Here is a 12,243-nt window from a genome sequence, read left to right as displayed (position 1 = left end):
GTTGAAGAAAAAAAAAACAACAACGACAGGCCATAATTTATGGTCAGCTAAACAAAACAAAAGTGGAAGCAGGTGTTTTACGTTATTCTTATAATAAACGTAAACTATTTACGAAAGCAAAAGAACAATAAAGGGAGGAAGAAGGAAGCCAGAGCAACAAATTTGGACTCAATTAATAAGCCTAAGGGGGAAATGAATTCTTCAAAAAAGAGAATAATCGACTGCCACTTTCACATATAAATGCTTCAAAAAACAACTTTTTGTTACTCAAATGTTGTTATCGGCAAATTTTCTTTATCGTTATCGAAAACTTTGTTCTATGGAAAACTTCCATAAATGGGAAAAATTGCTATTCTTTATCGAAAACTTGTTATCGCTAGGATTTCTTCACGGAAAAATGTTTACCGACAGGGTTTCTTTACGGAAAATTTGTCGATAACTACAGAATTACCATAATCATAAGTTTTATAGAGAATAACTTTTGTCAATAACAATTTTTTCCTCAGAGTTGTTTTTCATAGAAGATCTCTCCATAACCCCATTTTTCCCAAAAGTCTTACCGATAACAAACTTCTCTTTCGATAAAGAAAAAAAAACTTTTATTAAACGCAAATAGAATCGGTAAACCATATCTCCCTATTAATCATCTGTGTGTGACATTTCAAAATATTATGAAAATCAAATTTGCAACGGTTTTATGGCAAAAATCAACCGGAATTTCTTGTGTGAAATGCGTCAAATTCAAATGATTCATTTAAAATGTTGTCCAAAATTGAAATAGACAATACCTCCTTGCCTTCATTTGCATTTTGAATAAATTTCATCGTTTGTGTTTAGATCACTTTTTTTGAACGTGAATTAACTCCCAAAATGGGCTCACATTTCAAGCGAAATGTTAGATTTTTTTCGCAAATTCCGGTTTTGGCATAATTTATGGCTTGTATTTTTGCAAATGACAGACAAATGATGGTAGTGTTAATCAGCAGCAAATGAAGATGTTCTTTTGGAGAGGTAATGGACACTATAATATAAAGTAACAATAATAAGCGATAACACATTTTTATAGAAAAAATTTCTGTTCCAGAACTGTAAGAATCTACAAATTTTTACAACAATAACAAATTTTCCTTTACGATATCAAAAAAAAAAAAAAAAAAAATAGGAAAAATTAGTGGATTCTTGAGGTTCTGGAACAGACCAAAATATTAAAAATATCAGTTTTTCTATGAAAATTAATAAGGAAATTTTTCTATCACAATTTTTTGCTATGCAAAGTGGTCGTTTATAAATGTTCTGGAAAAAAATTGGTCGATAATAATTTTTCTATAGAAAACAGTAGTCGACAACTAATGTTCTGTTTAGACGGGTTGTTAAAAAGCAGTTGATGGCCATTACAATTTTTCCACAGAAAGGGGACAACAACTAGTTTCCTACAAAGTATAATTTTCGTTAACAACTGTTCTATTAAGAAAAGTTGTCTATAACAATTTTTGTAAAGAAAAGTTATCGAGTACAACTTTTCCATGAATGCAAATTGTCGATAAAAACATTTATATGAAGAAAAGCTGCCGATACCAAGTTTTCATATAAGAAATTTAGTCGATAACAACTTTTCGACAGAGAAACGTTTTCGATAACAGCTTTTACATAAAGAAAAGTTGTCGGTAAAAACTTTACAATAAAGAAAAACCGTCGATAATAGCTTTTTTACTAATAACAGTTGTCGATAACAGCTTTCTTTTCTATGGAGAAAATTTGTTGTCGACAATTTTTTTTATGAAGAAAAGTTCTTATCGACAACTTTTCTATGGAGAAATGTTGTTTTCTATAAAAAAAAAGTTGTCATTGCCAACGTGTCTATAAGGAAAAGTTATGGTTAATAGTTGTCTTTCCTATCGAAAAAAAAGTTGCTATCGATAACCTTTTTGTTGGAAAACTTGAAATCGACACTTTTTCTATGAACTTTTTCCCATAGAACAACTGCTGTCGACCATTTATCTATGAAGAAAAGCTGTTATCGACACATTTTCTATGAAGAAAAGTTGTTATCGACAATTTTCCTATTAAAAAAGTTTGTTATCGGCTACTAATATATTAGGGAAATTTGTTATCGATAACTTTTCTTAATAGAAACATTGCCGATAAAAGCTTTTTTCATAGAAAAGTTGTCTATAAAACTTTTCTTCATAGAAAGGTTGTCAATAACAACTACTTTTCATAGGATAGTTGTCGATGACAACTTTTGTTCCTAAAAAAGTCGTTATCCGCCACCAACAACTTTTCTATCGAAAATTTTTATTGACAGTTTTTATATGAAGAGAAAATATTTTCAACAACTTTGCTATGAAGAAATTTTGTTATCGACAACTTATCTATAAAGAAAATTTGTTATCGACAACATTACTATGAATAAATATTGTTATTGTCGGCTTTTATATGGAGAATAGTAGTTATCGATAACTTTGCAGTGAAGAAAAGTTGTTATCGACAACTTCTTTTCATAGGAAAGTTGTCGATGACTACTTTTGTTTCTAAACAAGTCGTTATCGGCCACTTTTCTATGAAAGAAGTTGTTCTCGGCAACTTTGCTATTGAGAAAGTTGTTATCGGCAACTTTTCCATGGAGAAAAGTTGTTATCGACTACTATTACATTAGAGAAATTTTTTATCGATAACTTTTCTACTAAAAAAATTGTTATCTACAACTTTTCTATGAAGAAAATTTGTTACCGATAACTTTTGTTTGGATAAAAGTTATCAATTACTTTTCTATGAAGAAAATTTGTTATCGAAAAATTTTTTTAGGAGAAAAATTGTTTTCGACCGCTTTTCTATGGAGAAAATTTGTTATCGGCTATTTTTCTATGGAAAAAAGTTGTTATCGACACATTTTGTCGGTAACAATTTTTCTTTATAGAAAGTTGATATCTACGACTTTTCTTCATAGAAAAGTTGTTATCAACTGTTGTTATCGATAACTTTTCCTCATTGAATGTTGTTATCGACAATTTTTATTCATATAAAAAACGTGTTCGACGACTTTTCTTCATAGAGAATAGTTATTATCGACAATATCGACAACTTCTTTTCATAGGATAGTTGTCGATGACTACTTTTGTTCCTAAACAAGTCGTTATCGGCCACTTTTCTATGAAACAAGTTGTTCTCGGCAACTTTGCTATTGAGAAAATTGTTATCGCCAACTTTTCCATGGAGAAAAGTTGTTATCGGCTACTATTATATTAGGGAAATTTGTTATCGATAACTTTTCTACTAAAATAATTGTTATCTACAACTTTTCTATGAAGAAAATTTGTTACCGATGAGAAAAGATTTGTTACCGATGGAGAAAAGTTGTTATCAACTACTTTTCTATGAAGAAAAGATTTTATCGAAAAATTTTCTTAGGAGAAAAATTGTTTTCGACAACTTTTCTATGGAGAAAATTTGTTATCGCCTATTTTTCTATGGAAAAAATTGTTATCTACACATTTTCTATGAAGAAAAGTTGTTATCGACAACTTTTCTTTATAGAAAGTTGTTATCGACAACTTTTCTTCATAGAAAAGTTGTTATCAACTCTTGTTATCGACAACTTTTCCTCATTGAAATGTTGTTATCGACAATTTTTATTCATATAAAAATCGTGTTCGACGACTTTTCTTCATAGAAAAGTTGTTATCGACAACTCATCTTCATACAAAAGTAGTTTTCGACAACCTTGCTATGAAAAAAATTGTAGTCACCAACTTTTCTATGAAAAAAGGTTGTAATCGACACCTTATAGCCTTTTTATGAAGAAACGTTGTTACTTGCTGCTTTTATATGGATAATAGTTGTTATCGAAAAATTTCCTATTGAGAAAAGTTACTATCGCTTACTTTTCTATTAGAAAAATTGATATCGAAAACCTTTATAGGAAGACAATTTGTTATCGACACCTTTTCTATGAACTTTTTCCTATAGAAAATTTGTTAGAGACATTTCTTTTGGGAAAAGCTGTTATCGACACCTTTTCTATGATGAAAAGTTGTAATCGACACCTTTTCTGTAAAGAAAAGTTGTTACCAAAAATTTTTTGATTACGGAAAGTTGTTACTAACTTTTTATGAAGAAATTTTTCTATAAAAAAATATCGACCGCTTTTTTATGAAAAATAGAAACTATAGACCTTTCCATGCTGAAAAGTTGCCATGAAAAGTAATTATCGACAATTTCTAAATCAAGGAAAGTTGTTAACGATAACTCTTTTATGGCAAAAACTTCTTTTCTATGGAGAAACATTGTTATTGATAACTTTTCTATAGAGAAAAGTTGTTATCGAAAACTCTTCTATAGAGAACAGTAGTTATCGACAACTTTTCTAAAGAGGAAAATTGTTATCGACAACTTTTCTATAGAGAAAAGTTGTTATAGACAACTTTTCTATAGAGAAAAGTTGTTATCGACAACTTTTCTATAGAGAAAAGTTGTTATCGACAACTTTTCTATAGAGATAAGTTGTTATCGGCAACTTTTCTATAGAGAAAAGTTGTTATCGATATCTTTTCTATAGAAAAAAGTTGTTATCGACAAATTTTCTATAGAGAAAAGTTGTTATCGACAACTTTTCTATAGAGAAAAATTGTTATAGTCCTTTTCATGAAAAAAAAACGTCAGAACGTTGTTATCGAAAACCTTTATATGAAGAAAACTTGTTATCGACACCTTTTCTATGAACTTTTCCCTATAGAACATTTGTTATCGATAACTTTTCTTTTGCGAAAAGCTGTTATCGACCCCTTTTCTATAAAGAAATCTTTTTGATGAATACATTATTTTTGTATAAAAAAATTATTGGACAGTTTTTCTATGAAAAAATAAAAATTATCAAAAATTTTTTTATGCAGAATGTTTTTATCGATAGCTTCTATGGATAAAAGTTGTAATCGACAATGTTTCCATGGCAAAAAAATTGTTATCGAAAATATTTCTATAGAAAAAGATGTAATCGACAACTTTTCTATGAAGAAAAGTTGCCATCGAAAGAATAAAAAGTTATTGGCAACTTTTTTAGAACTAAAAGTTGTTATCGACAACTTTTCTATGAAGAAAAGTTGTTGTCGACGATTTTCTTTACGGGAAATTGATATCAATAATTTCTCTATGGAGACAATTTGTTATCGACAACTTTTCAATAGAGAAAAGTTGTTACCGACAACTTTTCTATAGAGAAAAGTTGTTACCGACAACTTTTCTATAGAGAAACGTTGTTACCGACAACTTTTCTATAGAGAAAAGTTGTTACCGACAACTTTTCTATAGAGAAAAGTTGTTACCGACAACTTTTCTATAGAGAAAAGTTGTTACCGACAACTTTTCTATAGAGAAAAGTTGTTACCGACAACTTTTCTATAGAGAAAAGTTGTTACCGACAACTTTTCTATAGAGAAAAGTTGTTACCGACAACTTTTCTATAGAGAAAAGTTGTTACCGACAACTTTTCTATAGAGAAAAGTTGTTACCGACAACTTTTCTATAGAGAAAAGTTGTTACCGACAACTTTTCTATAGAGACAACTATCGACAACTTTTCTATAGAGAAAAGTTGTTATCGACAACTATGAAAAAAGTTGTTATCGACAACATTTCTATGAAGAACATGTGTTGTCACTTACTTTTCTATGAAGACATTTTATTATCGACAACTTTTCTCTACTGAACATTTGTTATCGACAACGTTTCTATTGGGAAAAACTGTTTTCTACACCTTTTCTATGAAGAAAAGTTGTTACCAAAAACTTTTTGGTGACGAAAAGTTGTTACTAACAAATTTTTATGAAGAAATTTTTCTATATAAATAATTTTATCGCCAGCCTTTTTATGAAAAAATAAAAATAAAAAAATAAGTTGTTATCGCCAACTTTTCAGTACAGAAAAGTTATGAATGACCTCTCTTCTATGAAGAATATTTGTTATCGATAACTTTTCTTTATCGAGAACGTTTTTTTGAATAGAAGTTTTTATCGCATTTTTTTTGTGTTTTTTTTTCTACGAAGAATAATTGTTATCGACAAATTGTCGTATGAAGAAAAGTTCTTATTCACAAATTTTCCATGGAGAAATATTTATTATTGACATCGTTTCCGTGAAGAAAAGTTGTTATCGACAATGTGTCCATAGTAAAAAAATTGTTTTTTATTTGATAATTTTTTCCTATTGAGGCGAAGATCATTTTTATACCCTCAGCATTTATGCTAACGAGGGTATATACACTTTCATACGGGCAAAATGTGCCTCATCGAAATAATGGTTTTAGACCCCAAGTATGTTTGGACGAAATGTGTTTCAGACAATTTGGAGTCGATTGAGCAATGTCCGTCCGTCTGTCTGGCTGGCTGGAGCGCACGATAACTCTCGAACGGATGAACCGATTCGGTTCAAATTTTGGCTTTCGTAATATTTTGCCCAAACTTAGTTTAAGTTCGAAGATGAGCTATATCGGTCCACTCCTTCCGGTACCTCCCCCACAAAAGTTCGGAAATGTTCGGAAAATTTGTGCGCACGATAACTCTTAAAGGGAGTAACCGATTTGGACCATACTTTGCCCATCGTGGAGCGTGTACCAGACTTAGATCAGGTTTTAATATGGGCTCAATCGGTCCACTCCGTCGGGTACCTCCCACACAAAAATTTGGAAAAGTTCAGTTTAGGACCATCTCTCGAATCGCTTTGATTTTTGCTTTAGCTACTTGTATTCACTGCCCTCCATACGACGGTATAAGTTTCATCAGGGGCAAGTCCATACTTCCTGAGAAAATAGCCTGAAAGTTGCAAAAAAAACCTATGACACCGTGTGAGTAGGTTGGAGGGCAAAATAACTCTCGAACAGGTCTGCCGATTCGGTCCAAAGTTTGGCCTTAGTAATATTTTGTCCAAACATAGTTTAAGTTCGAAGACAAGCCAAATCGGTCCACTCTTTCAGGTACCTCCCCCACAAAAGTTCAAAAATATTCGGAAAAATTGTGCGTACGATAACTCTTGAAGAGAGTGGCCGAATTGGACCATACTTTACACATCCTAATATATCTACCAGATATATAATATATATAATATAATTGTTCCACAAACATCCCACAAGGGACAATTGAGACTTCTCTCATATCAATGAGTGCACCCCGATTCATATTAGCTCAATGATATGGGACCTACAGTTTATCGCCGAGTCCGAACGGCGTGTCTAAGACACCACTTTTGTAGAGAAGTTTTACATGGCTGAAATACTCAGGAAATGTCGCCAACATTACTGAGGGGTATTTTGCCACCGTTGAAAAGTGTTTTGATGTTGCCTGGCTGGGGAATCGAACCCACGACCTTATGTGTGCAAGGCGGGTGTGCATACCATTGCACCACGGTGGCACCCTATCTACCAGATATAGATCAGGTTTAAATATGGACTATATTTGTCCACTCCATCCGGTACCTCCCACACAAAATTTCGGATACATGTTCACTTTAAGACCTGCTTTCGACTCACTTTGATTTTTGTTGAAGCAACTTGCATTCGCTGCCTCAATTGCGATAGTAAAAGTTGTTTCAGGGTCAAGTCCATACTTCTTGAGCAAACAGCCCGAAGGGTGTAAAAACCCCCTATGGCACCATATGTAGTGGCTGGAGATCCACTTCCATAATGGTCAATGTCGATCCATTCCTTTTTGTATCTCCTCCGCAAAACGTTTGATCTTTAATCATAATCAACATTTTTGACGGTTCAAACGCCCAAAATTTTTAAAACCCCCTAAATACATACGTTTTTTGGAAAAAAAAAGTTTCAATATATTCAGGCTGAGGGTATATCTCTGTCGGCAAAGCCGACTGATACTTTTTTACTTGTTAATATTAATTATACCCTCAGCCTTTAGGCTATGAAGGGTATATACACTTTCATACGGGCAAAATGTGCCTCATCGAAATAATGGTTTTAGACCCCAAGTATGTTTGGACGAAATGTGTTTCAGACAATTTGGAGTCGATTGAGCAATGTCCGTCCGTCCGTCTGTCTGTCTGTCTGTCTGGCTGGAGCGCACGATAACTCTCGAAGGGATGAACCGATTCGGTTCAAATTTTGGCTTTCGTAATATTTTGTCCAAACTTAGTTTAAGTTCGAAGATGAGCTATATCGGTCCACTCCTTCCGGTACCTCCCCCACAAAAGTTCGAAAATGTTCGGAAAATTTGTACGCACGATAGCTCTTGAAGGGTGTAACCGATTTGGTCCATACTTTGCCCATTGTGGAGCGTGTACCAGACTTAGATCAGGTTTTAATATGGACTCAATCGGTCCACACCGTCGGGTACCTCCCACACAAAATTTTGGAAAAGTTCAGTTTAGGAACATCTCTCGAATCGCTTTGATTTTTGCTTTAGCAACTTGTATTCACTGCCCTCCATACGACGGTATAAGTTTCATCAGGGGCAAGTCCATACTTCCTGAGAAAATAGCCTGAAAGTTGCAAAAAACCCCTATGATACCGTGTGAGGAGGTTGGAGGGCAAAATAACTCTCGAACAGGTCTGCCGATTCGGTCCAAAGTTTGGCCTTAGTAATATTTTGTCCAAACATAGTTTAAGTTCGAAGATAAACCATATCGGTCCACTCCTTCAGGTACCTCCCCCACAAAAGTTCAAAAATGTTCGGAAAAATTGTGCGTACGATAACTCTTGAAGAGAGTGGCCGAATTGGTCCATACTTTACACATCTTAATATATCTACCAGATATAGATCAGGTTCAAATATGGACTATATTTGTCCACTCCATCCGGTACCTCCCACTCAAAATTTCGGATACATGTTCACTTTAAGACCTGCTTTCGAATCACTTTGATTTTTGTTGAAGCAACTTGCATTCGCTGCCTCAATTGCGATGGTAAAAGTTGTTTCAGGGGCAAGTTCATACTTCTTGAGCAAACATCCCTGAAGTTCTAAAAAACTCCTATGGTACCATATATAGTGGCTGGAGATCCATTATTTTTAGTATCTCCTCCGCAAAACTTTTGATATTAAATCCTAATCAACATTTTTGTCAGTTCAAACGCCCAAAATTCTTAAAACTCCCTAAATATATGCGTTTTTTGGAAAAAAAAATTGTTTCAATATACACAGGCTGAGGGTATATCTCTGTCGGCAAAGCCGACTGATACTTTTTTACTTGTTTTTAATTAATTTTTCGTTAGAAACGAGCTTAATGACCTAATGATGCGAGTGAAAAAGGAAAGCCGACGATTGTTATTGACAATGTTCCATTGAAAAAATTGTTATCGAAAGCTTATTGATGGAGAAAAGTTGTTATCGACAATTCTTCTATGGAGAAAAGCTGTCATTGGCAACTTTTCGTTTCGAAATTCAAAAATTTCTCTACGGGAAAAATATTTTATCAATAAATTTTCTATAAATAATGTATTTTGCCGAAGTCTTTTCTAAGCACAAATTTGCCTTATCTCGCTACAATTTCGGAGAAAAAAGTAGTTATCGTTAATTTTTTTTTTATTTTTTTAAATTCCCTTGAAACTAAATTTCAATATTATCAACATTCCAGTGGCGAAAAAAGTTGTTATGGTCAAGGGAAAAATTGGTGGCCAGTTTCATGATTTCCCTCATCATTTCCTTACTGTTGTTTGTTGTAAAATTTCAAGTGAAATTTCAAATGAAATTTCAATTAATTTGTCATTTTTTTTCCAAAACAAAACAAAAACCCAAGTTAATTAACATTTTGTTGTTGTGTTTTGAACATTTTAATTGTTGTCGTTGTTGTTGCAGTTGTAAAAATTAAAAACATGACGATGATGGTGATGAATGAATGAATGAATGGTTGGTTGGTTGGATGATTGTTTGGATGGATGATTCGGTAGTCTAGTGAAAAGAAAATGTTTCTGTAGAGACCAAAACATGCAACAGGAAATGTTTTAATTGAATTGAATTGGAAAGAGCCAATGGAAACAGAAGCAGCAGCAACAACAACAAGAGGAATAACAGCAGTAGCAGTAACGCCAGTCAGTAGTAATAAAACTTTGTAATAAATGTTTGTAAATTGTTTGTTTTGTTGTTTTTGTTTTTGTTGTTTTCAACTTACTACAAATGTATTGCATTTTAATCACATAATTGATAATGGCATCAACATTATCCAAATCCACCAACAAATCATTATCAACAACTTCATCGTCATCATGAAGATGATCATGGGCTGCGTTTGGAAGAGTAGTAGTAGCATGGAGTAGTTTGTTGTTGATGGTGCCAAGAACACGTTTACTTTGCCGATCAACACTAACAACACCGCCACCATTATGATTGTGGTGATAACGCATCAATTGGTGGTCAACTGTGGAGGCGTTGATGTCATTGCCGGTAATGTTGGGGGTCGCCGTGGTCGTCGTCGTATCCATAAACAATGAAGTGGCCGATGATGAAGAGGATGATTCCGTGGAAAATGAAGACTTATAGCTATGTAATGACATGGTTGTTGGTTGCTTGTGACTGTGGCGTTTTGTTGTTTTTGTAACGGAAAAGGAAAAGCTCTTGTTGTTGTTTCTTTGGTTTGGGTTTATTTTTTCGTTTTGTGTTTTGTTTTTGGAAGACAGGAAATTCCAATTGGTATTTAACGGTTATTTTCTTTTAAACACTTCTTAAACCGCTCCACCCCCTCAATAACTATTTTTTCGGAGGTTTAATGGAGGCTAATTAAAAACGACACATGTTTCTTTGGTAATAAATGATTTCAAGACGTTTTATTTTCACTATTTGCTTCTTTTTTTGTACTTTTCTTCTTTAACTTTGAGTTATGAGGCACACGTTTATTTGTTGTTGTTACTTTTTTAGAATATTTTTTTCTTTCTATTTTCCTTTATTTTTGTCTTAATGACTTTTTAATTTAATTATGAATTCCATAGAATTTGGCGGCGGCGGCAAACTTAGGCAACGGCCTTTCATTTTCACAAAAGGAAGCAGCAGCACTACTTTGACAAAAACAATAATGACAAATGTGACAGCTTTCAAACAACAATGGGCACGAAGAACACCTCACGGGGACACATTTGTTGTGTGACAACTCCACATTAAGAAACGAACGCACCGACGAGGAGAGCTCACGCACGAAATTTGTATTATTCCTTTTTTTAATAAAAAAATTAAAAGAAAATCGTTTTATATGGCCCGCGCACCGTCCGCGTAATATTCATGTGTGCGCGCAATCACAACAAAATTATTAATAAAATAGAAATTGTTTAAAATGCAACAAATAACATCATAAAAACACCACACACACCACTCACTCTCAAAACAACGAACAAAAAAATGAATGGCTCGTTGCCACACACATCACATGGGATGGGGGGGAAAACGACGACGTATGGCTGACTGGTTGTGCTCTGTTGTGTTTATACAAGACCCGCGCCGCTCATTTGTTATGTTATGGCTACTCTATGCTCTGCATAATCAACAAATAATAAATAATACAAAAACAACCCACAAGACCCGACCCGGAGGGAGAAGTCGTCGTTATAAACCGGGCAAACCAAGAAAAAAAAAAACAGCAACAAAAACCCCACAAACGAACTCACACACCCAGTCATTCAGTCAAGTTATTCGTTGTTAGCACGAGCGCGAACTCATTTTTCATAACAAAATAAATTAGTCAAACAACAACAACACAACATTTTTATGCTCTCATTTCTCACAGAGTATCTTGTGAAATACGAGAGGCAAATGTATGGCAAAAGAAAGTAAACAACAAAAAACACATGAACTTTATGAGATAATCAACTTCATTTGTTCATGCATGCATTTATGTGGGTGGGTGGGTGAGAGAGAATGGCCGAGAGTGGGTGCCACATACATATCTCCCAAATTTTGGGAGATAAAAAATCATCAAAACAATAAATTGTGAGCAAATCAACATTGAAAACAAAAACACCAGAGAGCGACGAGGTTATCTCCATTTCGCTCTCTCCTAAAACACACACGACCCGTTTTAAAAATAAACAAAACATTAGAAAAGGTCACAACATCATCACAGACAGAAGTCAGCTGTAAACCTCAAAGTCGTTGTTGGGGAAGGAAATGAACGCCGTCAAACCACCATTGGCAATAAAGTAAAGCACAAATCACTGTTATTAAGGGGGAATTATAAAAAAAGACGACATTTTATGTGATTAAATGCGAAAAAATAAAACTTAAGGGCAAATACAAGGGGGAAATATAGGAAATAGGACAAA

General features: G+C 33.6%; 1 protein-coding gene across 7 annotated transcripts in view; it reads right to left on the bottom strand.

Moving 5' to 3' along the window:
• Positions 1–12,243, bottom strand: part of vap (RAS p21 protein activator vap) — a 79,881-nt gene that overhangs the window by 12,041 nt on the left and 55,597 nt on the right. Inside the window, exons 1-2 of one of the 7 annotated variants that reach the window (XM_073976374.1) lie at positions 11,302–11,469; positions 10,107–10,983 (exon numbers count right to left, since the gene is read on the bottom strand). The exons of 4 other annotated variants lie outside the window; for them this stretch is intronic. In XM_073976374.1, the coding sequence (XP_073832475.1) occupies positions 10,107–10,488 (382 nt within the window). In that variant the 5' untranslated portion in view covers positions 10,489–10,983; positions 11,302–11,469. Of the gene's footprint in view, positions 1–10,106; positions 11,242–11,301; positions 11,470–12,243 lie in introns of those variants that run through there. 2 more of the 7 variants (XM_073976375.1, XM_073976373.1) reach the window with 2 other exon arrangements.

The sequence above is a fragment of the Musca autumnalis genome, unplaced genomic scaffold (genome assembly GCF_047663935.1).
Source record: "Musca autumnalis isolate F117 unplaced genomic scaffold, ASM4766393v1 scaffold_3, whole genome shotgun sequence".
NCBI classification, from domain to species: domain Eukaryota; kingdom Metazoa; phylum Arthropoda; class Insecta; order Diptera; family Muscidae; genus Musca; species Musca autumnalis.
Note: the sequence above shows the minus strand (reverse complement) of the source record. Positions and strands in the feature narration are given on the sequence as shown.